At 37.7% G+C, this 25,330-nt stretch overlaps 1 protein-coding gene across 1 annotated transcript; it reads left to right on the top strand.

Moving 5' to 3' along the window:
* The first annotated feature begins 338 nt into the window (after nucleotides 1-338).
* LOC134750531 (homeobox protein HMX3-B) lies at nucleotides 339-25,094 on the top strand. Its single transcript, XM_063685726.1, has 3 exons — nucleotides 339-665; nucleotides 18,312-18,409; nucleotides 24,454-25,094. The coding sequence occupies exons 1-3, from the start codon at nucleotides 346-348 to the stop codon at nucleotides 25,092-25,094; spliced, it is 1,059 nt and encodes a 352-aa protein (XP_063541796.1). The 5' UTR covers nucleotides 339-345.
* Nucleotides 25,095-25,330: the final 236 nt, after the last annotated feature.

Here is a 25,330-nt window from a genome sequence, read left to right as displayed (position 1 = left end):
CTGTACAGTATGTATAAGTTACTCTATGGTTTACTAAAAGGCTAGTGCTGCACTCTGGTGGCAGAACATTGATTGCAGTAATATCCAATATTCATTTTAACACGTTAAATCACTAAATCTTGGTTCTAATCCTGGTACCTAAGGGCATTTATTTGTGTGCTCATCACACATATTTGTTCCTGGGTTATGGATGTTTTCTATGTATTTAAGTAGGTACATATATGTATGTCACTATATATATATAGTTGTCTAGTATCCATAACACAAGCATTATTGAGCTTAATTTGGGGTTAGGTCGATTTGTTTCTTTGAACTTCACTGTTGGTAATACATTATACTAAAGTAATGTTATATTTCTCTCCCCAGGCCAGCAATGCACTAGCCACCATGGACTCCCCCCTCTCCTCTCAAGACGAGCGCGACATCGAAGTGAACGTCGTCTCCGGCGCCTCCAGCCCCGACATCTCTCCTTCTAGAAGTACGCAGAAGAGCCCCTTCTACGAACTTAAGAAGGACAAAGAGGAGAAAGCGACGGGAAGCGCGCCTTATACCAGTTTCTCGATTAGTTCGATATTGAATAGAACGGAGCCGAGGAGAGAGAGTAATGTGTTGGAGGCGGCGCTCGCAGCGAATCATTTTGGAAATAATGATGCTATGTTATCAAGGTAAGTCTGTTTGCTTGCCAGCCTCTGAAGGCGATTTCAGACTAGCATTGTAGGTATAGGTCGTGGCCAGATCATTTAATGATATGCCATCTTAGAATTGATCACTACATGATATGGTTAGGTTAGGTTAGGTTTGGTAATTTAATGATGTGGCCACCCGATCATTTCTTGACATGATTTAATATCTCGCCACGACATAAAGGCGCATATAAGCATATAAGCTCGTTTTTCGAAGCGCGAATAGGCGTGTACATACGATATCGCATCGGACAATTTGAAAACGCTCTAACAATGAACAATCCAACAATATACTGTTTTAATAGTTAATTGGCAGATGGTAGAGCATAACACTGATTTAAACTTTCACGATTGTTAAACATTATTAAATTGTGAAACGAGACTATATCCCTAATGCGCAAAACATTCAAGCTGATAAAAAAGACCAAGTGCGGGTAGTTCGAAAAACTCGCGCGGCTAGAGGATGTTGAATTGTTGATTTCAATTTCAGCCAGTCTTCTCCGAGACGACATCCTCGAAACGTCGAAGGTAAATCTTAAAACTTAAATACGCGATTAATTCCCGTTTTACAATTTAATAGACGGTAGAGCAGACAAAAACAATTCCCCAAATCCATCTGACACGTAACATCAACCCTAAACTGTCCCATGTCCGACGTCGCGCCCATTTGTCCGATGTCAGTCCCATTTGTCCGTCTTCCTTGTCCAACAAGTACGACTTACGTAGATAAGGGATGTCTGATTAGCGGGGTAACTACCCTGGGGTGGGTTTATGAAGCCTTTATCTTCTAGTTTGTCTGACGGCACATTTGTGGTAGTAAATGTGGCTTAGTACTGCTTGTTTTTTGTTTCATATTGTTGGTGTAATAGTTATTTGTGCAAAAAGAGAGGAAAGTTGGTTTTTCTTGCGACGAGATGCAAGTAATTATATATAATTTTTTACCTCAGTAGTGAGAATATATTAAGAGTTAAAATGTATTTCGAATTACACAGAATAATACAGAGACAGAAAAAAAACAGTTGTAATAGAAGTATGAAGTGGCACTTCATGGCCTTCACAAAATTAAAAGCTACTTTGTTTCACTCCCTGGAGTGAGAAAAGTCGCACTTTCCTCACTCCAGGGAGTGACGACAGTAGGCTTGTTCGAGCTGCTGAGGTGAAAAATATTTATCCGTATTGTTGTGATTCCTGTCCGTGACTTAGAATTGAATATATTCAGTATGTATTTAGGGATTTTGTGCGCGGGAACGATTTCGTGTATTTACTTATTGTAAAAAAGTTACAAAAGTATGAATTAAAAATAGAGATGTTAAATTAGTATCTGATTTTACAGTTTTTATCAAAACTCCAGGGTATAATTTTTTTTTAATTCTTGAGCGTCTACGTATATTTTCTTATAATGCAACTAATGGCCGTAGATAATTGAATAGGTTTTGAATAACACCTAATAGGGTAGTTGACACATGTTGAATTTTATAACTAAATCTAGTTAAAGAGATGGAAAATGAGCAATTTATCACAATTAATTGGAAACTTAAAAAATAAATGGGAATATTAAAAAAATACAAGACCTCAGTTGCGAAAAAAACTTTTTTTAAAATTTTCAAATAGGAAAAAAATAACGGTACCATTCGATTCCTTACATTTTATTTAAATAAATATTTTATAGCAACAATATACATAAATGCAACATTTCACCGACAAAATCGCCATTTCCTTGTTTTCCATAAGGGCGCACACTCGTGCGCGAATCGCGGCGCGAAGCCGCGAACGCGATTGTGGAGTCTAGTTCGCTAATCAGCGAAATCGACTCCACACTCGCGTTCGCGGCTTCGCGCCGCGTAGTCTGGAGCGGGCTATACATCGGAACAGCTTCTAAGCAGTGACACAGTGACGTCACGATGTGCTGCCATTTGTGTTAGAGCGTTTGCTCAGTAAAGTGGCGATGCCAGACTTTGACCATCATTTGTGACTTTTGCATTGTTTTAAGTTAAGACAATGGGTCCCATACAGACATTTTGATCCTCAAAACAAACCTGATCGACTGATACCATAAAAAAATTGTCAACTAACCTATTATGGACACAGGTTCAATAATACGTAACTTTAATAACCAGGGAACAGTTTTGTAAGTTAAAAAAAACCGGCCAAGTGCGAGTCGGACTCGCGCACCGAGGGTTCCGTACTTTTTAGTATTTGTTGTTATAGCGGCAACAGAAATACATCATCTGTGAAAATCTCAACTGTCTAGCTATCACGTTTCGTGAGATACGGCCTGGTGACAGACAGCGGAAAAACGGTCAGACGGACAGACGGACAGCGGAGTCTTAGTAATAGGGTCCCGTTTTTACCCTTTGGGTACGGAATCCTAATAAACCAGATCTCCAATATAACTAGGTAAAATAAAGCTCTGGGCAAGTTCAGACAAGACTTGAACTTTGGTAATTATGCCCGAATAGCCTTAAAGTGCCGGGAACTAAGTAGCGATCGCCGATCTTCACCGTGCCTTGTTTGGACTTAATAATTCAGGCTAGAGAGTTAGTAAGTACTACAGCTTCTGCCCGCGACTTCGTCTGCGTGGGATGATGATTCAATTCAATTCAATTCAATTTATTTAAAACAAAATGCATGACGAAGATTGATAAAAACTAAAAATTATCCTATGCCCTTCCTCGGGGCTCAACTATCTCCATACCAGATTGCATCTAAATTGGTTCAGCGATTTAAGAGATTTAAACAATTGTGTTATCTAATAGAAAAAAGGACCCAGTGGAAAAAAAGGTAGCAATAAATGGAGGCCTACAATCTACATACAAATTTTGACTTGAATGCCTTATAATAAAATAATAAAAAATAAAAAGTTGTTTATTAAAAGAAAGAATTTAAAATTACAGAACAGGCTCAGTGGTCCCACACTAGGCTAGCCCTATATCGTGGTGACCGCTCTACAGAATTACTACATGCAAATTTAGGGGTAAAGTAGGGGTTATTCTGCTGAAAAACTGTAGAGCACAATAAAGTATATATATCCTTTATTGTGCTCCATAAAGTCAAAGATAGATATAACTCCGTAATAGATGGATACAGTCTAAGGAAAAAACGTGCCTCGAAAATCAAGAAAATTTCATTCTCGCTCAGAGGGCGCTACTAGCTTTGGCCTACTGTCGTATAGATGGCGTTGACGGTTTCGTTTGTTATTTAACAATTTTAACGCATATCAGTGAAAGAAAATGGGTCAAAATCATAAAAATAATTAATGCAAATAAAAAAAAACATTTATCCATATTTAAATACATTTTATCGTATTTTTATAAATCTTCATTTTTAGTTTTAAAGTGTGTCGATAGATGGCAATGAATTTACTGGGGTTACAAAATTTACAATGACAGTACCGCTCTAGTATAAGTTACTCTATGATAAAGTTAAAAGAAAGTTAGCTAACAGGGAAGTAGCTAAAATTATTAAATATTTGAAGGATAAGTAGTACGTCGAATCTGCCTTGTAAGCTAGTAGTATTCATGTAACACCTTCTAAATTTACTATCCTATATGCTTAAATCACTTCATTTTAGTGAAGTAACATAAACTAAGTACTTAGTGACGTAATTTTTTTATAACCGCGTCTGACTCGGAATATCTCAGATTACATAGTAAAATAAGTTAAGGCAGCCAAATCATTGTCAATTATGGCCAGTGACCGACCACCGATTAACAGCAGATGTTACGAAAATTTGGGATCAAATTATAACAGGGGTGAAGCTTTGATCTATCGCAGAATAATTTAACTGCTAATGACGACGAAACAAATAAAAACTATACCTACACTTTCATAAGCACTTATTTCCGTTACATTGTTATTTATTTAATTATCTCGAACAAAGACATCGACTAATAGTAAGCATTTTTCGGAATCCATCAGGCTTAAGCCTAAAAATAAATTCATATAGCAGCTATTTGCCGCAAGTAGCGGTCTATGCAAACGAGGCATCAACTGCGGTCGAGTCTAATCGATACCGAACATTAAGTAACCGCTGGCAAATGGCTAGTTGAACGTTTATTGAATAGATAACTCAGATTAAGATAGATAGATAGATAGATAGATAGATAATTTATTTGGCAGCTGCAATTACACACGATATAAATTTACAAACGGGGGTCAGCGATATGCTTCGCTCTTTGGAGCAAAGCACAGATTACTGCGCCACCCGCCGTGCTATGGACAGCTAGTACCTACTTGCTACAAGTAGCAGTGTATGCAAACGAGACACCAACTGTGGTCGAGTCTAATCGATACCGAACATTAAGTAGCCGCTGGCAAATGGCTAGTTGAACGTCTATTGAATGGATAACCCAGATTACTGCGCAAACCGTGCAATGGTTAGTTAGTAGCTACTCGCTACAAGTAGGTAGCAGTGTATGCAAACGAGACACCAACTGTGGTCGACTCTAATCGATACCGAATATTAAGTAACCGCTGGCAAATAGCTAGTTGAACGTCTATTAAATAAATAACCAAGATTACTTCGCAAACCGTGCTTTGGTCTGCTAGTAGTTACTTGCTTAGTGTTTACTGTTTATAAATATATAGTTACTTGCTACAAGTAGCAGTGTATGCAAACAAGGCACCAACTGTGGTCGAGTCTAATCGATACCCAACATTAAGTAACCGCTGGCAAATGGCTAGTTGAACATCTATTGAATGGATAACCCAGATTAATGCGCAAATCGTGCTATATGATCAGCTACTAGTCGCAAGTACTAGCTTATTTACAGCGTGTAGATCTAAATATATGGTATAAATTTCAACTCGATACCTCCACGCGTTCCCAAGCTAAAGAGTCTTGACAGACAGACGGACGGACAAAGTGATCCTATAAGGGTTCCGTTTTTTTCCTTTTGAGGTACGGAACGCTAAAATTTTACTATAGATAGGTTATACTCATACATAAGGAGCACAAAAATACTTCCGTATTTATTTCATTAGGAATGAATCTGGTTTGTTAATTAATTTTCGCATATCATTCATCTTTGTTACACTCGTTACGTCGTATTGTGCAGGAGCTAGTTAGCACGTGCATAATAGCTATAGCTTGCTAGTTAGCACGTGCATAATAGCTTCCAGCTCTGGACACTGGAGGCTTTGGTAATTTTTTCCTTCGTATTTCAGTTTATAGTTTAAATAGTAGTGTTTCTACTTGAAAAAACACAAATTAAAATATTTTCATAGAAAATAATTTAATCTATCAAGTTATAATATCATTAGTTACTTGTATTTCGCCCAAGTTAGTAACTCGCTCCAGTTACTGTCCTATATAAACGCAGCATTGGCCACAATCGATGTAGTATTATCCACTACCGCAAGTGGGTAGTTATACTAGTTTCCTGAGTAGCCGGGAGGATTACAGTACACCTTAGTTGTGGGAAACGGGTTGTACTTAAAGCTATCTTGGCTTAGGTATAGGTATAATATAGTTGGTCAAACCAAATTGGCAGTAAGTAATAACAAAAAAAACCTATACTCATCCTTTTCTTTTGGGTGCTAGTACTAGTGTAAGACAAAGATATGAGTCTCTCTGTCTATGTTTAAAATGAGACAGTCCTTTGACAAACTATTATATGTTTATCCTGTAGATATAATGTATATTATCCGTATTTATTCCTCCTTAAAATATTTATATAGTCTGCCAAATTTTCTGTGGAAGACAACTCTTCACGGCTACATTTTTAGGGTTCCGTACCCAAAGGGTAAAAACGGGATCCTATTACTAAGACGCAGTCCGTCTGTCCGTCCGTCTGTCCGTCTATCACCAGGTCTCATGAACCGTGATAGCTAGAGCTCTAGCGGCAACAGAAATACATCATCTGTGAAAATTTCAACTGTGTAGCTATCACGATTCATTCATAAGGTACAGCCTGGTGACAGACAGACAAACAGATAGACGGACAAAGGAGTCTTAGTAATACGGTCCCGTTTTTACCCTTTGGGTACTGAACTCTAAAAACCATGTTTGAAGTGAAAAATACAATGTTTGGAACGTTGTGATTTCCACTTTGTCACAAAATTAAATTCACAATAAAACTTGAAGGAAAACATAATTTAAATGTTAAAAAGGCCCTCCTTAATGAGGGATGTCAGACATTTTGTTAATTCGTGTCGTCGCCGCCATCTTGACAATCTTAACTTTTTAATTCTTTGACTGTTTGTCCTTGTTCTACTAATTAAGATGGATATTTTGGGTTTGTTTTGAGTATCATGTTTTAAGTTTTTTTTGTTGCTTTTTATTGTTTTGTTTTCATTGTTGTATTTATTAGGGGAGAAATTCCTTTATTTAGTTGAAGAAATCATACGTCAGAATGAGGGCTAACGCGTATGAATTCGCCGCTAGGGGCGCTAGTGTAGATGGTGGTCTTTTCCATAGTTCGAAATGTCAAATGTCACTTGTCACTTCAATGACCGACAGCTGTTCTTTAGTCTTTTGGACCACCATCAACAGAGGCGCCAACTGGTGAGCAAAAAAACGATAGCCCTCATTGCGTAAATTCTAAACAAATTGCAGATTTGTAACAACAATATTTTTTTTTAATTGAAATCATTGCATATCACCATAGAGTAACTTATACTAGAGCAGTACTGTCATAGTAAATTTTGTAACCCCAGTAAATTCACTGCCATCTGTCGACACACTTTAAAACTAAAAATGAAGATTTATAAAAATACGATAAAATGTATTTAAATATGGATAAATGTTTTTTTTTATTTGCATTAATTATTTTTATGATTTTGACCCATGTTATTTCACTGATATGCGTTAAAATTGTTAAATAACAAACGAAACCGTCAACGCCATCTATACGACAGTAGGCCAAAGCTAGTAGCGCCCCCTGAACGAGAATCAAATCTTGTTGATTTTCGAGGCACGTTTTTTCCTTAGACTGTATACATCTATTACGGAGTTATATTCAATTTTTTTTTCATTTGAGATACGGCAGCCTAAAATGTACTATTTTCTATCAAATTGCGTTATTTTTATCGAAAAATGTTCGCGCTAGTTACGCTCGCGTTTTCATTTACATTCTATGTGACCCATTCCCCCCCTTAGATTTTATTTATCTACGTGCTTGAAACAGGACCATATTGTCTATGACTGGAGAAAAAAGATAGTTAAAATAATGTTAAAAGTGTCTAAACTCGTCGAAAATATAAAAGACAGCGCATAGCGGTAGAAATTTTACAGGAATCAATGAAGTATCAAAAATGCTCCGAGTTTTATCTTAAATGTCTTATATTCCGTTCAGTCCGTTATTATCACTTTCCCTCTCACTTTTATAGCTCGATCTCTTTCTGAAGTTGAAACCGGGGTGTGATCCCTCGTCTTGAGTTATTTACGATATCCCGCGCGCAGCGACCCTCCGACTTATGCTATTTTATGTTATATCTTAAAGATTTAAGAAAAAAACATGGTTGTTTTGATGTGGGGATAAAAAGAGATAAAATCACTAAAGGTATTCAATCTTAGTTGTAAAGATTCCATAGCATTATTATTTTTGAGGGAATTTTCAATTATCACAACTAAACCGACTTAGGAACGACAATTTCGATTACGAGTACAATTGTTTTAATACCACGTCGGTGGCAAACAAGCATACGGCCCGCTTGATGGTAAGCAATCACCGTAACCTATGGACGCCTGCAACTCTAGAGGTACATGCGCGTTGCCGACCCTTTAAAAACCTGTACAATCCTTTTTTGAAGAACCCCATACTGAAGCCCCTCGGGAAAATTTCGGCAGGAAGCTCATTCCACAGCCGAAGCGTCCGCGGGAGGACCGCACAGTACGCGACCATTTAGAGTTTTCTGTGCACTTTATTTCCTTAAAAAGCTTTACGCTCTTTTAACTACCAGCAAAGAGAATATATAGGATAAAGGGGTACTGTCATAGTACATTTTGTAGTCACGCACGACTTTCACTTAATTTCGCATGCACCAGTGTGCGATCTTCAAGGTCTTGTCAAAATAAGATCATAACCGCATCAAGTTATTTAATCTGAATCGCACTCCAGAGAAGCTATAGTAACTCCGTAATAGATGGATACAGTCTAAGGAAAAAACGTGCCTCGAAAATCACGAAAATTTGACTCTCGATCAGATGGCGCCAGTACCTTTGGCCTACTCTCATATAGAGGGCGTTGACGGTTTCGTTTGTTATTTAACAATTTTAACGCATATCAGTGAAAGAACATGGGTCAAAATCATTATGTAAATAAAAAAAAACCATTTATCCATATTTACCCGTACAATACCTGTGACGAGGAAATCGACATTCGCATTCAGAGTGCCTTGCGGTGCGGTGCAGCTCTGCACAAAGTCTTGGTGTCCAGGCTTCTCAGCAGAAACACTAAGATCCGAATTTACAAGACCGTAATCCGACCTATTTTAACATACGGATGTGAAGCCTGGACACTAACTTTGAAGGAGGAAAGTAAGCTGCTGGTGGCTAAGAGGAAGATTCTCCGCAAAATCCTCGGTCCAACGCAGAGACCCGATGGCAGTTGGAGAATCCGCAAAAACGCCGAAATTGAACAATTAGTTGCTGAACCAAACATCATTGGTGTGACAAAGGCGCAAAGGCTTCGGTGGCTCGGCCATCTGGAGCGAATGGGAGACGATCGGGCGGTGAATAGAGCGTTTGAGGGAAAACCGACAGCACGCCGCCCGGTCGGGCGACCTAGGTACCGATGGGCGGGTGTGGTGTCCAAGACTGGCGAGAAACTGCACAGGACCGGGATCAGTGGCGAACTGTCGTGTTGGAGGCCAAGACACACTTTGGGTCGCTGCGCCAGAGGAGTAAGTGAGTAAGTAAGTAAGTATTTATCCATATTTAAATACATTTTATCGTATTTTTATAAATCTTCATTTTTAGTTTTAAAGTGTGTCGGTAGATGGCAGTGAATTTACTGTGTTTACAAAATTTACTATGACAGTACCGCTACCGCTCTATAATATTATATCCTCTTTGGTAAAACCAAAATCAGTATACTCGTATAATCGACTCAAGTAATTCCGGTCCATAAAGAGATTAGCTCCGCTAATAACAATACGGCGAATAACGTCTTGAGGGAGAGCCCTTCTAATATAAATAATTTAACGCCCTTTAGTTGTGGTCCAAGTTATGAGATTCTGCGTATTATCATATATTCACATTTTAAAATGTCTGTTTTTTCTCAGTCGTTCTCTCACTACTAAAAATTTCATAAATTTAAGTTTATTAAACGCTTTAGACCAATTTACGAACTGTCCGTCCACTTTTGTAATATTCATTTAATACAGTTTTTCTGTAAGGTGTGTTGGGGTTTAGGGATGAAAATTTCGGAAAAAATCAAATGTTTTTTTCGGGAATTTTTCAAAATTTTGTTCTTTTCGGTTTTTTCCAGTTCTGTTCAGAAAAAATAAATACGTCACTCACAATGCCACTGATGAGTGATGACAGTGTCAATGCCATAAACAAACACATTAGACATGCAACCTTAACCTACCTGTTTAAATTCCTAATTAAGTATATTGAAAAATACATTGTTTTTTTTTTTCGAAAGAATCTTGAAAATTTTCCTGTTATTTTCCCGGTTTTTTCAACACTAGTTGGGGTAAGATTGAAAAGGTTTTTCATGCGGGATTAGATGAAATTCGCCCGTAATGCTTCGGCATACGGACGATTTTTTGTCTCACTCCTCATGAAAAACCCTTTCAATCTAACCCCAACGCACCTTATACAGTTTGTAAAAAAGGCCCATTTGCTTGAGTTTTTTTGACTGAGCCGTAACTTTACTTTTGCTTGTACAAAATGTAAACATTCATCTGTCTTATTATTAACCAAAGACCTATGTAACTCCTTATAAGATGATACAGTCTAAAGAAAAAAACGTGCCTCGGAAATCAAGAAACTTTTGATTCTCGTACAGATGGCGCTACCACCAATACCAACCTTTGGCCTATTCTCAGCTAGATGGCGTTGACTTGTTTCGGTTGCTATTTAACAATTTTAACACATATCAGTGAAAAAACATGGGTCAAAATCATATAAAAATTTGAAATACAAATAAAGAAATTATCAATTAATACGAAATATAATTGTTTTATCAATATGTCTGGTAGTCCTTTGTATGTTTAACAGTTGTAAAATTTCGGAATCGGCACTACTTTTAAGCCCTTCTATTATAAGTGCCCATTTAGTAACAATATTACAAACATTGTGAACTAATATATTTTTTTAATGGGCCCAATCTATTTAAATACTCACCCAATACCTAGCGTTAAGGATGACTTACGCTAGAACCGCCCGGGTCCGGGCCGAGGCAACCAACACTTGATCTTTTACGACAGGTGACCGGTGATCACGTGATGATAGAGAACGAAGTGTCATATGCCACGGCCCGGACCCGGCCCGTTCTAACGTGAGTCATCCTGTACCCGCTCTATTTACTTGTGGCACACCCTAAGCCTATGTGCCAAGTTAAGAGGTTACTTATCGGTTTAGCCGATTTGATATAAGGGGCGGAATGTTTTTCAAGGGGCGCCCCTCCGTGGCTATTAGTTGCTTCACTGGTTATTGGGAGTATTTTTAGGGCTCCGTACTTTACAAGGAAATAAGTAACTCAAGGGTTCGAATCTCGGATCTTTAAAACAGCGTATATATTATCGATACGACCACATATTCTAAAAGCAGTTAGTATAGGCCCCAAAAGAACTCTCACATGTTTTCTTCTTCTTTATATACACAATGGCTAAAAAATAATTGCATTTCCGTTGCCAGGGAGGTTTTGGGATTATACTGAGCAACTTTTACTATGAGACCAACCACAAAATCGCGAAAAAAAATGTACCCTCCCATAAAAAATGGACCAGCCAAAATGTATGAAACAGCCAATTTTTTTTGCGATTTCGTGGTTGGTCCCATAGTAAAAGTTGCTCAGTATAATCCCAAAACCTTCCTGGCAACGGGAATGCACTTGTTTTTTAGCCACCGTGTATATTTAAGAGCTGTGTTCTTGTCGGTGGAGCAATCTCCAACTCGTCCGGTCTGCCAACTCCTTAACCTTCTGGTATGACACGACCTGAACCTTTTCTTTTCTTTGGTTGAAATAATTACAAGTCATATATTTACTACTTGATTTTTTCCTTATAAAATAATTCTGTACGCGTCATCTAGCACCCACTAGTTTACACTTTACTGTGATTTGTATATAATAAGTGACATATACACTGATTTAAACTTTCACGATTTTTACTCATTATTATTTACAACGACGGGACTTAATCGCGTAAAATAAGTTTTAAACCTCGGAGAAGACCACGGGGACAACGCCGTCCTCGAAACGTCGGAGGTAAATTTAAAACTTATTTTACGCGATTAAGTCCCGTCGTTGTAAATAATAATGAGTGACATATATTTTTTATTGGATTACTTTTGTGATCGTCTGACTTTTTTCGAAAAACGCGTAAGGTGTCGTATTAATTTTGAAATTCTTAAATCTACTATCTCTTGTACTATGTAAAATTCTTGAGCAGTATTTTTACTAAATTATTTGTAAAATTTACAAACTAAACATTTTATACAAAATTTTAATGTAAAAATGTCCATTATAGCTGTTACATTAACATACAAAATAAAATCCATAACAACTTCCTTTAAAAAGGCTTTAAATGAACTCGCCCTTATTATGAATTAACACCCCAATGTATAAGCAATCAAGATTGCCTAACACACTTTAAAAGAGTGTCTCAGAGTATCTCAGAACCTGAAACCAACAAAGCCAGCTGAAAGCATTGTCCGCTGTGTTCGCTAAAACGTCTTCACTTCCTCAAATAACTACTCACAATAAGTAAAAAGCTCTTAACCCAACAAAAGGCGACAACTCTGATACAAGTAAACACTTTAAAGTGAAAAAGCACAAATGCCATTATTAGTATCGAGAGGAGAGTGTCGCGCGCCGCGCCGTCCCAAAAAGAGTAAAATCGTAGCGTGCATCGATTTTTATACCCCCGCCGGGGGCGGGGTCACACAGACAGCCAATCAGGGCGCGGTGAACCGACCAATCGCGCGGTTTCTTCCATTCCGCTCTTAAAGTAGCGCTGTAATGGAATTTGAATTCAGAACTTTGGAACGGCGGGATTAACCGACGGGATTTTTTCCTTTATCGATTTTATGGCGTTTTTTCGCTAATTAGCTTTGAGAAAGGTTTAGCACTTTAGCCTGGAGCGCGCGAGCGGTTTTAGGAGTTTTTAAATTGGTAATTGGTACCCAATTAGTTTTTAGAGGTTTCCAGTGAGTTTTTTGGCCTTTGAAGTTTTCAGTATTCGTATAAGTATCTATTAAATTATGTTGTATTAACGATACTAATGCTTATTGTCAGCTTACAGACAGAAATTTATAGTTATTACGGTTTTTGTTTTGAATTTTCAAGTAAAACAAGATTTAAAAGATGTATTTGAACAGGGCAAGGCTCTACGCGTTACGCCTACGACGACGCCGCTACGGGGTTAAGCCTTCCGTAGCTTCGTAGACCGCTACGCAATTTAATTATTATCGTCTCGTATGTTGGTTTTGGTTAGTTAATGAAAAATCAATATCCCATGCGTTTTTTTTGTTGTATAATAAGTATAGAAAGTATGTGGTATAGTTACCAAATAAAAGCTTCTAATGATAAGAAATAAAACTATGAAAACGGATTATATCGCGTATATTGAATTTATAATACATCCCGACGTTTCGAACTCTTTACAGCGTTCGTGGTCAACGGGTGACGCTGTAAAGAGTTCGAAACGTCGGGATGTATTATAAATTCAATATACGCGATATAATCCGTTTTCATAGTTTTATTTCATGAGTAACTATCGCGGTAACCGAAGACAATATTTCTAATGATAACTTTTGTTAAGCGTTACCTTTTATGTAAAAGCGACTTTGAACTGTCTTATCCTAATTAAAAAAAATGCTGATTAGAACACACCACTATTTACATTTTGGATTTCTATTAAATAAATATGAACACAGTCCAAATAATTTTATAATCAAGCAGTTATGTACCAATAATATCGAAATCACTTAAAAGTGTAACTGAAAATTATGAAAAGGATTTCAAAGGTACACTTAATTATGAAAATCTCAAATCACTTGCAGGTGATTAGAGCACGTGCAACAAATTGGTAACAGAAGCCTCGTGTGCAATCCGATACTTGCATCATTTGTTGGTCGCGAATTCTGTACACCGTACGTGCGAAATTTATGTTTTGGCGGAGCGGCCATGGTGCTAAAAAATTATATTCCAACGTTTTTATTATTAATTTTAAGATTATTATAATGTAGTGTTTACTTATGTGTCGGCTTTTGTATATTTAAACGTCGCTATGATGTTTATTTTATTAGGTTACTGTTGTTGTTGTTACTAACATAAGGTATAAGCTTAACTTACAAATTTATGGACCATATGTTGTCTCAAATAAAGAAATTTAATTTAATTTAATTTATGACGTATTTTCATGTCACTCTAAATGTTGTATTGAATTGTGAAAGAGCCCTTGAGACCTATTTTTGTATAATAAATTTTAACCACAGGTTTTACAATAAATAATATGCTGCAGTTATATCTACAAACATTTAAATCCTACACATCAATAGTACATTATGCAACATGGGGCGTAAGTTAAATATTGCAAACGAGAGTATAGTTAAATCACGACGGCTTGCCGGAGCGATTTATAGACTCGAGTTTGCAATATTATTACGCCCCGAGTCACACAATGTTTTTCATCACACTTGCAATACAAAAATGAAGTATTAAGAAAAAAAACTGTTCATTATAATACTAGAAACTTCATAACTCCCTAGGGAGAACGCTTTTTCTATAGTTCCCACTAAGCCTGCGTGCAATTCCACATTTACTGAGGGAGTGTGATGAAAAATCTTTTTCAAACCCCAATTGTTTACTTTCTCATTAACGCGCGTTGCTTTGTATAATGCCTTTGAATTAAGAGGCCGTAGTCGATTTTGGAGCAAAAATTTTAAATTGATAGATTAGTAGTTGAAATTATACACGTTTTGTTACGTGATATCTAAATAACAAGTATTGGTTTCTCCTAGCACGTCTTCTCATCTTGCCTTTTAATAATGAGGTCGCAAGCGTGCGTCACCGGTAATATATGAAAAGAAGGAGCAGTTTTTAAAAATTCATCAAAAATTTATGGTGGTAAATTATACAAATTGATGTATAAGAATAGTTTCAACAAATGTTGTAGATTGTTTAAGTATCAAAATTACGTTGAAATTAAGTCGATTTTCAGAGAAATTGTCACTTGTTTTGAAGTAATTTCTGGAGAAAATGGATTTCGTCTAACTTTCATTTACACTACTTCAAAGTCATAATAATAAAAATGCAGTCTGATAAACGTCACGTACAGGACATATGTAATACAAAATTACCATGTTTAGCCGTCAAAACTTTACGAAATTTACAAATAAGAGCGACAAAATCAGTGCTTTACGCGCGTTTACCTAAACGTCCATCAGAAAAGCAAACATTACTAATTTAGTGAGTCTGTTTTCAACAAATTGATCTTATAAAAGGTAAGATAAGAAGATGCGCTAATAGAAACCAGTACTTGTTATTTCAATTAGGTAACAAAAGGTGTACAATTTCACAGACTAAATCTATCAATTTTACATTTTTGCGACTAAAATCGACACCGGCCTCTTAACATAACATTGATACACAAATCTATATTTACTATAACTATCCCTAGAGAAGTACCGAGCCACAATCTACGCCATTGCAATTAGCTGCTGAATAGCTATTGACAGGCCATCTTGAGTGTCGATATCGAGCTGGCTCGCTGAATAGCCGTTGCAAGTACATCACTAGTGCCGATTGCGTAGGGTTGCGATAAGTGCTTTGTCGATCTATCATAATCTGAAAGACATTGTATTAAAGCAATACAAAAGTCAATGATAGTCAAAGTCGGACAGTCGTACTTCACTCGCGAAACGCTCCTAACAAAACGATAAGTGAACGTGACGTCAAGGTCACTGTGAGCCCATCTTGAAGTATAGACAAAACAAGAAAATTGCGCTTTTGTCAGTGAAATATTGCGTTTATGTCATCTATTTTTGGATAAATCGAATGGTACCCTTACTTTTACCTTTTTGGAAGTTTAGTTGCATCAACAGCCTAGGTTTTTGGTTGTATTTCGGTGATAAGTCAAAATCTGACAACCTTTTTCCTTATCTATGCATCCCACAATCTAACGTTTTATTGCATAAATATTTCTAGTTTTTATAATTAGTTTATTTTATAAGACATGCGTCTGGCCATCGCATTTTGGCGATCCAAAACCGCCGGCGCAATTTGTAGGAAATGGCAGAGCATGCAGAAATTTTTAGATAAATTAATACGTAATAATCTTACATTCTATGGACGTCAAGTTCGAAATAAAGATATTTCAATTTCAATTAAATCTTATTACAAATCTTATTGCGATGGTGACCGCTTTCCGTCGCTCGTCTGCTCGTTTGCTGACATATAAAACAAAACTATCAAAAAAAGACATCAACAGTGTTACTTTAAACCATAGAGTAACTTATACTAGAGCGGTACTGTCATAGTAAATATTGTAACCCCAGTAAATTCACTGCCATCTGTCGACACACTTTAAAACTAAAAATAAATATTTATAAAAATACGATAAAATGTATTTAAATATAAATAAATGATTTTTTTTATTTGCATTAATTAATTTATGATTTTGACCCATGTTCTTTCACTGATATGCGTTAAAATTGTTAAATAACAAACGAAACCGTCAACTCCATCTATACGACAGTAAGCCAAAGCTAGTAGCGCCCTCTGAACGAGAATCAAATTTTCTTGATTTTCGAGGCACGTTTTTTCCTTAGACTGTATCCATCTATTACGGAGTTATATCTATCTTTGCTTTAAACTATCGATAGATTTAAACTCCCACCCCTACCCTCCAGTGCCGCGCAATCCTCTTTGTTCCAACAATCGATATTCGATACCTTCGACATCTCGATTCCGCAAAGTGAGAAAGCTTGTTTCCTCGCGATAGACGATTTTCTCTACTTCCACCAAAGTGATTTATTACTTTTTCTTTTTGTTGTTATTCTTATATTGTGAGTTGTAAGTGAAAAGTTAGATCCCCTTTGTGGAAGCGATTTCAATGAAACTAAAAGTGTGTGACTTTTCACTTTTCGGATGTTCTAGACAACGATGTTAGTTTTGGCCAAAGATAGATATAACTCCGTAATAGATGGATACAGTCTAAGGAAAAAACGTGCCTCGAAAATCAAGAAAATTTGATTATATATGTCGTATAGATGGCGTTGACGGTTTCGTTTGTTATTTAACCATTTTAACGCATATCAGTGAAAGAACATGGGTCAAAATCATAAAAATAATTAATGCAAATAAAAAAAATCATTTATCCATATTTTATCGTATTTTTATAAATCTTCATTTTTAGTTTTAAGTGTGTCGACAGATGGCAGTGAATTTACTGGGGTTACAAAATTTACTATGACAGTACCGCTCTAGTATAAGTTACTCTATGGTTTTGGCACAGGGCGGACACGCTATACATCAAAAATCACTTGCGTTTCTTTGTGTGAACGGCACGTCTGTACACGCGTCATGCGTCATAGTGTGAGTAAGTTGCTTAAAGCAGTACTGAGCGGCCGGCAAAAGGTCGTCAGTCTGCTGTCGCGGGGCGAGGTAATTTGAATCGGGGCGGGGCGGTGCGTGGCCGTTCTGTATTGAATACTATTGCTGATTCTGTGGTTTTGAATTGAACAAAAATACCAGTGCACCATAATGCACGAGTATGTTGAAGTAACTAACTAAATTTTCGTGCACTTTTTAGAGACAGTCAACCTTTTCATGTTTCCTTCACTTCCTACATAAATTTGATATCGACTTGGATAGGCTAAATAGCAAGTTTCTGTTTTTAATGACCTGAAATAAATAATATATTGCGAAAACATATGACATGCTCAATATGGCTTTCGTAATAATAAAAGTGTCTCAATTATTTTTGTGTGCTTCGTTGTGTTAGTTATTGTAGGCACGAGTAATTCAATTAATCTGTTTCATAAGATGACATGGCATGTCTGGGAGCCTAGCTAAAAGGACATGAACAAACGCCAAACGAAAAGAAAACAAAACCGGCCAAATGCGAGTCGGACTCGCGCACGAAGGGTTCCGTACTCTTACGCAAAAAACAGCAAAAAAATCACGTTTGTTGTATGGGAGCCCCACTTAAATATTTATTTTATTCTGTTTTTAGTATTTGCTGTTATAGCGGCAACAGAAATACATCATCTGTGAAAATTTCAACTGTCTAGCTATCACGGTTCATGAGGTACAGCCTGGTGACAGACAGACAGACTGACAGACAGACAAGGAGTCTTAGTAATAGGGTCTTGTTTTTACCCTTTGGGTACGTAACCCTAAAAATGCACAGGGATAACATATGCTATGTCACGTGACGTGACTATTTCCATACAATTAAGTTTAGTTAATTGATATCTTTGGCTGTTGTCTTATGAATTCCGTTTTGTTACAGGTTGGGTCTGATCACACAATGGAGCGCCTTGGCGGGGCGGTACGGCCAACTGATGCCCCCGTGGTACTGGCGGCCTCACGACAGATCCCCACCACGAGGTCAGTCCATACCCATTAAAATATGTACAGAATTTCCTTGTTAGATCCCAGCAACGTTTTTTCTTACATTCCTCACGTTAATTATAGTTTTTTTTTATACTACTTCGGTGGCAAACAAGCATACGGCCCGCCTGATGTTAAGCAGTCTCCGTAGCCTATGTACGCCTGCAACTCCAGAGGAGTTACATGCGCGTTGCCGACCCTAACACTCCTCTCCCTCGAGCTCTGGCAACCTTACTCACCGGCAGGAACACAACACTATTAGTAGGGTCTAGTGTTATTTGGCTGCGGTTTTCTGTAAGGTGGAGGTACCTCCCCAGTTGGGCTCTGCTCTAGATCTGGAATGACATCCGCTGTCCTGTGCCCTACCACACAAAGCGAGATGTCATTCACAGTGCCCATACCTCTCTTTTGGACGTAGTTTAAGGACATACCCGGGTCCAAAGTTTGTCAAGGGACTGTCTCATTTCAGGCGTAGACGGAGAGAGTCATATAGTCTTTGTCTTACACTGGTGCTGGCGCCCATAAGAAGGGGATGCGTGTAGTTTTTTTGTTCTTATATTTACTGACAAGATTTGCTTGACCAACTATAAACGCGCGGGAAAGCGTTCTCGCGTAATAATGCATTTTAGACTAGTATTAAAACCACAAATCTATGTATAAAACGGATAGAGCTCTACGATCAAGAAGTGTGATCGAAAGAGATGTAACACTAGATAATTGCATCTCGTTTTGATTACAATATTCATTTAACAGGGAAGCCAACGTTACTAGTCAAACTATGGATGGTATAGAAAGGATGCCAATCTCTTATGGCAGAATTGTTGCAAAAGTGACCGCTTTCAGCTTTAAATAATAGTTCCTATTCTCTCCGGTGGCGCTAGTTAGGCTCTGGGACACGTGTATAACATGAACCAACAAATAACCCGACCAAATTACGTAGGTTGTTTTTGGTAGTATTTCGGTGTATGGTGGCGCCGCCTAATTACTGTTTTTTGATGGACACTTTTCATACATAGAGATTTGGCTCCTTTATATAGTCTCCATGACTCATAACACTGGCACTGCGTGTGCTGTCATAATCTCTGCAGACTTTTTTTGGTCTAACTCTAAAACAAGGGCTTACACTCTTTGATAGAGAAAGATAGTCTTATTGCAATTCCTATAAGAGGAAAGAGAAAAAAGTGCCATGCTTTGTCCTTATCACCGACCGAGTGGCATCATAGGGAGGAGGCGATGGCGAAATACCGAAATGTATGAGTGAAAGAGAAAAAATCCTATGCTGCCCAAATTTTATATGAATATTCTTTCTCTTACCCCCGGTCGCTCGGTGGCGCGTCTATAACTACTTGTATATACTATGTCTATGCTCTAAAAGCAATATATATGGATGGTATAGAAAGGATCGCAATCTCTTATGGCAGAATTGTTGTAAAAGTGACCGCGTTAAGCTTTAAATAATAGTTCCTAATCTCTCCGGTGGCGCTAGTTAGGCTGACATGAGTATAACATGAACCATATAAGGCAACAAATAACCCGACCAAATTACGTAGGTTGTTTTTGGTAGTATTTCGGTGTATAGTGGCGCCGCCTAATTACTGTTTTTTGATGGACACTTTTCATACATAGAGATTTGGCTCCTTTGTACAGTCTCCATGGCAATATATATGTAAATGTAACGATGTTTCCAGACATTAAAAATAAAGTAAAGCGCGTACTGGTACTTAATCAGTGCGGTAAGGGTTGGTAATCGATTACCGCGACGCCTTACCAGTGTAATCCGCTGACGTAACCGAGCCGGCATTACGCAACAGCACGATGGGGTTGCTCTAGCTCTTTTCTATAATAAATTACAAAAATATAATCCCCCGAAAGAAACTGCATGCATGTAGCTTATTTAGTTAGGTAAGAAAACATATTCATTCATATTTACCAATCCCTTATTTAGGGTTGGTTGCACAAACCACAGTTTTAGAAAGAAGAAAGAAAAGACATTTATTGTAAAAACCTTCTACAAACAGCGCGACTTCAGTTACAAAAAATAGGTCGGCAGACTGACTAACGTCACTTAACAGTGAACTATGAGACTTCTCATACAATAAAATATAGCGAACTCTTTAACGGTGATGGACGGTTTAGTGCAACCGACCCTTAAAATAGTACCCTAAACCCTTTTTTTTAGATTTAGGAATGTTTATGTTATTTCTGCTCAGAATGACGAGCTCTTTCGATCCTACTAGGAAAAAAGTGTCCCAAAATTGCATAAGTTTTTTGTTTCTTCCGTTCAGTTACCGTTATACAAAGTCAATGATAAATGGTAAGGCAATGAAAGTAAAAATTTTAGGTTGACAAAATTAAACAAAAAACTGTAGTGTAAACTTTAAATAAAGTGGCCCTTCAGTGAAGGAATATATTATTAAAAAAACTGAAGTAGGTACCTCCCAATAATTAATACCTAAGGCCTAGTTTCTTCTTTGAGTTAGAAGCTCAGATGGCATGACAGCCGCTTTCATAAAAACTAAAAGTATAAAACGCCATATAATTTTAAATTATTAAGTAATATTATTATTAATTAATTAATTATTATTTTTACAAGGAATGGCATAAAGTTAATGCGTACGTCATTTTCAGTTTTGACAACATGACGCATAGTTTATCAGTCAACTACCTCACCTGTAGTGTCCAGGTCCAAAAAATGAAAAGTAATACCGATTCGATGAGATAAACATAAATTACAGACTTAAGAGATTGGAAAAACATCACAAATGAATCACACAATCCTCGTAACCCCCAACCCCAATATTCATCTCACATCTCAACTGGAAAAGCAATCATCATCACATCTTTGCTCTCTCAACCCCGCTCTTTAATTCCCGAAACCCATCGGAACAAAGCCCGCCATTTCACGCGGTCCAAACCGAGCGCACAATGCTTCCCTACAATTATTCGCATATAGCAACACTGACGGAAGTTTCGAAATTATAGCTGTCCCGCTCGCACCCGTGCCTTATTTAACTACACTGCGCGTTCGCGCCAAAAGCGTTTCGCATTTTAATATTCGAATGCGGTGTAGATTGCTATTTAGTGTTATCTGTGGTTTTCGTCAGTAATGTTGGTAGACCGTTAAAAGCGGCGGGAATTATTTTATTTGTTGTTATTCGCCGATTAGATCTCTTATGCTAAAGTTTGAAGGGATGGCCAACATGTTTCGTGGAACGTGAAAACATTAACGTGGGAGAAAATTGAGAATATGCTCAGTTAATTTATTATTCTTTTTTTTTGTACTTAGACCTACATAAATGTTGTAATTTGTAACATATCTGAGTTTTTATCATAAAAGATAAATGGCTAAATTCCTTTATTTCATATATCCTTAAAAACTTTACAATTTTTAAGTTTTGCCTTTAAATATTGAAGTTGGCCAACGTTATGCAGTGTCCCATTTTGTTGTTTCTGTTCTCTTCAATTTACATAATATAATTCCAGGGATACTATAATTGTACATTATTACTTATAATTACACGTCGTAATAATGAATCCATTAGTTTACTTCTTAATTACGCAGTACGCAGTACGCATTAGTTTACTTACTAATTACGCAGTCACTTAGTATTTACACTAAATTCATTTACCCTGAATTCATTACAATTCATTCATTAAGCAAATTGGAAATATCTAACGTACTATCTAATGCATCCAACACACTCATAAACTGCTTAAACTAGTAAGCGTTTGTAAGCAACGGAAACAAAGGCTTACGGCGTACGGTTTCGAAAATCAATTCCAATCACAGACATCCAACCACTTTAACAAGACCCCTCGATACGTTACCAATGAACGAAACGCTAAGCTCAAGTTACATTAGCATTCTATCTTTGTTTTAACTTTAAAAGTAAACCCCTTACAATTGAAACTGAACCCTATTTTCTAGCTCACAAAGTCCAGTTTTGTCTAAATGTGCAAATGTTCTGAATTCGATTGTAGTGATTCGTTGAACAGTGTTGATGACATTTGGTTTCACGCGTCCGATTTCGAATTTTGAATTTCGAACGCAGAAATGGATTTTCGAAACACCGCGTTGATTTATTATATTAGTTTACTTCCAATTTCGCACAAAGCGCGTGCTAGGTAATAGGTATATGTTTATTTCATTATTTTAATAGTTCGTGATCCAAACACTCTTAGTTTGAGTTCTGTTGAATATTTAGTCAACTATTTTGGAGCTATTATATATTGCACGTTTACAATGATTTAGTAACTAAACATCGCAACTTGCACAAAGTTAAAAACATTTTAAAATTTGGTTTTCTTGAAGTTCTCTTAATATTGATATTTTTTTGAATATATGTATCGCTTTCCTACTAAAATAAGAATAAATTCAACTCACTATTCTCAAGTTTAGGTACTCCATAGACAACTGACTTTTAGGTTCTGGTACGTAGAACTCTACTTTGTCTGTGATTTAAACTAAAGCCCCGGGCATCGTAAATCTTACACCACTCCCGAACCATTACTCGCATAGATAGTTAGATACACCCGTAATCAATAGGTAGAAGGCAGAGCAGTCACTTAGAATGCAGATGGAAATTGCCTTTTATTCTAAACTAGCAACCCGGCTGCACGGGTTATAAAAAACCTTAACAAATTACACACCTAAACCTACCTCAAGAATCACTATTGATTAGTGAAAACCGCATGAAAATCTGTTCAGTAGTTTATAAGTAAACATCGTGAGGAAACCGAACTAAGTAATCCCAATAAGGCCTATTTTCCCTTGGGGTTGGAAGGTCAGATGGTAGTCGCTTTCGTAAGAAACTAGTGCCTACTCTAATTCTTGGGATTAGTTGCCAAGTGGACCCCAGGCTCCCATGAGCCGTGGCAAAGTGCCGGGACAACGCGAGGAAGAAGAGAAGAGATGGAATTAATTAACAGATTTTTGCCTTAGCAACGTGAATAAAGTAGGTACTTAGCAATAAAAGCAAAATCTTTGCGTATTCAGCAAAATGTGGTTTTATTATTTCCTGGCAGCAAAGTATACTTGGTTGAAAATCTTTTTATTACTATTTACAACACAAATCTTACCATTACTTGCTGACTATAGATAGGAGCATGTGCGAATGCGAATTTTCTGAAGATCTGCAGGCATAAGGAATTAATATTAATATTTTTCTGTGACAACTGATCAAAAAAATTCTCAGAAAAATCGTTATTGACTTAAAACGCTGAAATAATCAATTTAAAATACGAAATAAAATGCGTTTGTACGGGACATTCCGTGGAATGCTTCTATATAAACCAAACTTTTGATTATGCCCAGTCGTATCGAATCAAGTGATCAAACACTACATACATTTAATACGAAACGTTGTGTTGACAGGCGTTAGTCCGTAATCTAATCGGAGGCGTAAAACGTAAGCGGCAGTAATGGGATCCGCGGAAGCCTCGCAACCGATTGTCATCAAAGCGAAGCTGTTTTTGTAGGTTAGCTGTGATTGTATGGCGCGGCTTAACAATCAATAAAACGGTATCTGTTGAACTGGAATGATTAGGTCTTTTTTCTATATTTAATTAAAAGCCATTGTTAACGTCTCGAGAATATGTCGGCTTCGCTAGGCCTCATCAACATTACGTAAATATAATGTGTAATTACGTAATTCACAAAGCATTCTCTGTCCGTCTGTCTGTTAACTCTTTACGATTAAGCCGCTGGACCGATTTAAACGAAATTTTGTATGGAGATAGTTTGAGGTATAAGGAAGGACATAGTATAGTTTTTATCAATAATCATCATCGTTATCATCCAACACGGACGAAGTTGCAGGCAGAAGCTTGTATTTGTTTTGTTAAGCTTGTTTATAATATGAACAAACAATTATATAAGGTGTCCTACATGTTAAAAGTTAGGTTTATTTACCATGCATGCTCAATTTCTCGGCATCAGCTGAAACTTGATCTTTGCAACAAATCTGCAAAGAGGAAACATTAATCTTATCTTAGTGTTACTTTACTCTCCCATATCTAAACTCCTATTCTCATTGTTACAGAAGACATCACGCACGAAGAAGGCTCAGCCGGCGGCTCCCCCCGCCAGCGCTCCCCGCCCCGCGCACCCACCCCTCCATCACCCTCCCGCTCCTCCCCCCGCTCCCCTCGCCTGCACCCCGCACTCTACCCTCAACAACAAGACCCTCAAGACTCGGACCCCGACGTCGACGAAAGCGACGACTTCGACAAAGACGAAAAACGAGACCCTAATACCAACTTAGGAAAACGGAAGAAGAAGACCAGGACAGTCTTCTCACGATCCCAAGTATTCCAGTTGGAATCAACATTTGATATGAAGCGGTATTTAAGCAGTTCTGAACGCGCCGGCTTAGCCGCGAGTCTGCACTTGACAGAAACGCAGGTGAAAATCTGGTTTCAGAACCGACGTAATAAGTGGAAGAGGCAGTTAGCTGCCGAGTTAGAGGCAGCTAATATGGCGCATGCGGCGCAGCGTTTGGTGCGCGTTCCGATATTGTACCACGAGTCGAGACCGTCAGGGATGCCGCATACGCCGCTGCCGATGCACCCGCAGTTTTCGAACGAGCCGGGAGTGTACTTCCCTCAGCAGCCGCCACAGCCTCTGCAGCCGTTGCCAGCCTCGCCAGTGACGTCACGTGCGCCGCTGAGCAGCCTAGTGTAGTGTCAGGTGACGGCCGAATGGGCCGAACAGTTATTAAGTGATACACCCGGTTCCTAATCGCCACTATTTAAACTGACGTAAACATTAGAGAAAAGTGCTTTACTTCCATACAAAGTGGCGCTATACGGCATCAATGAGAATCAACGCTATTGGAGGTAATCAGAAGTAGTTCAGGATCTCGTCAGAGTTGAACTGAAATCGACCACACACGCTCGATTATGTATTTGTACAGTATA

This window comes from Cydia strobilella, chromosome 20 (genome assembly GCF_947568885.1).
Source record: "Cydia strobilella chromosome 20, ilCydStro3.1, whole genome shotgun sequence".
In the NCBI taxonomy this organism is placed as follows: Eukaryota; Metazoa; Arthropoda; class Insecta; order Lepidoptera; family Tortricidae; genus Cydia; species Cydia strobilella.
The sequence above is the reverse complement of the archived record's forward strand: the minus strand, read 5'-3'. Positions and strand labels throughout refer to the sequence as shown.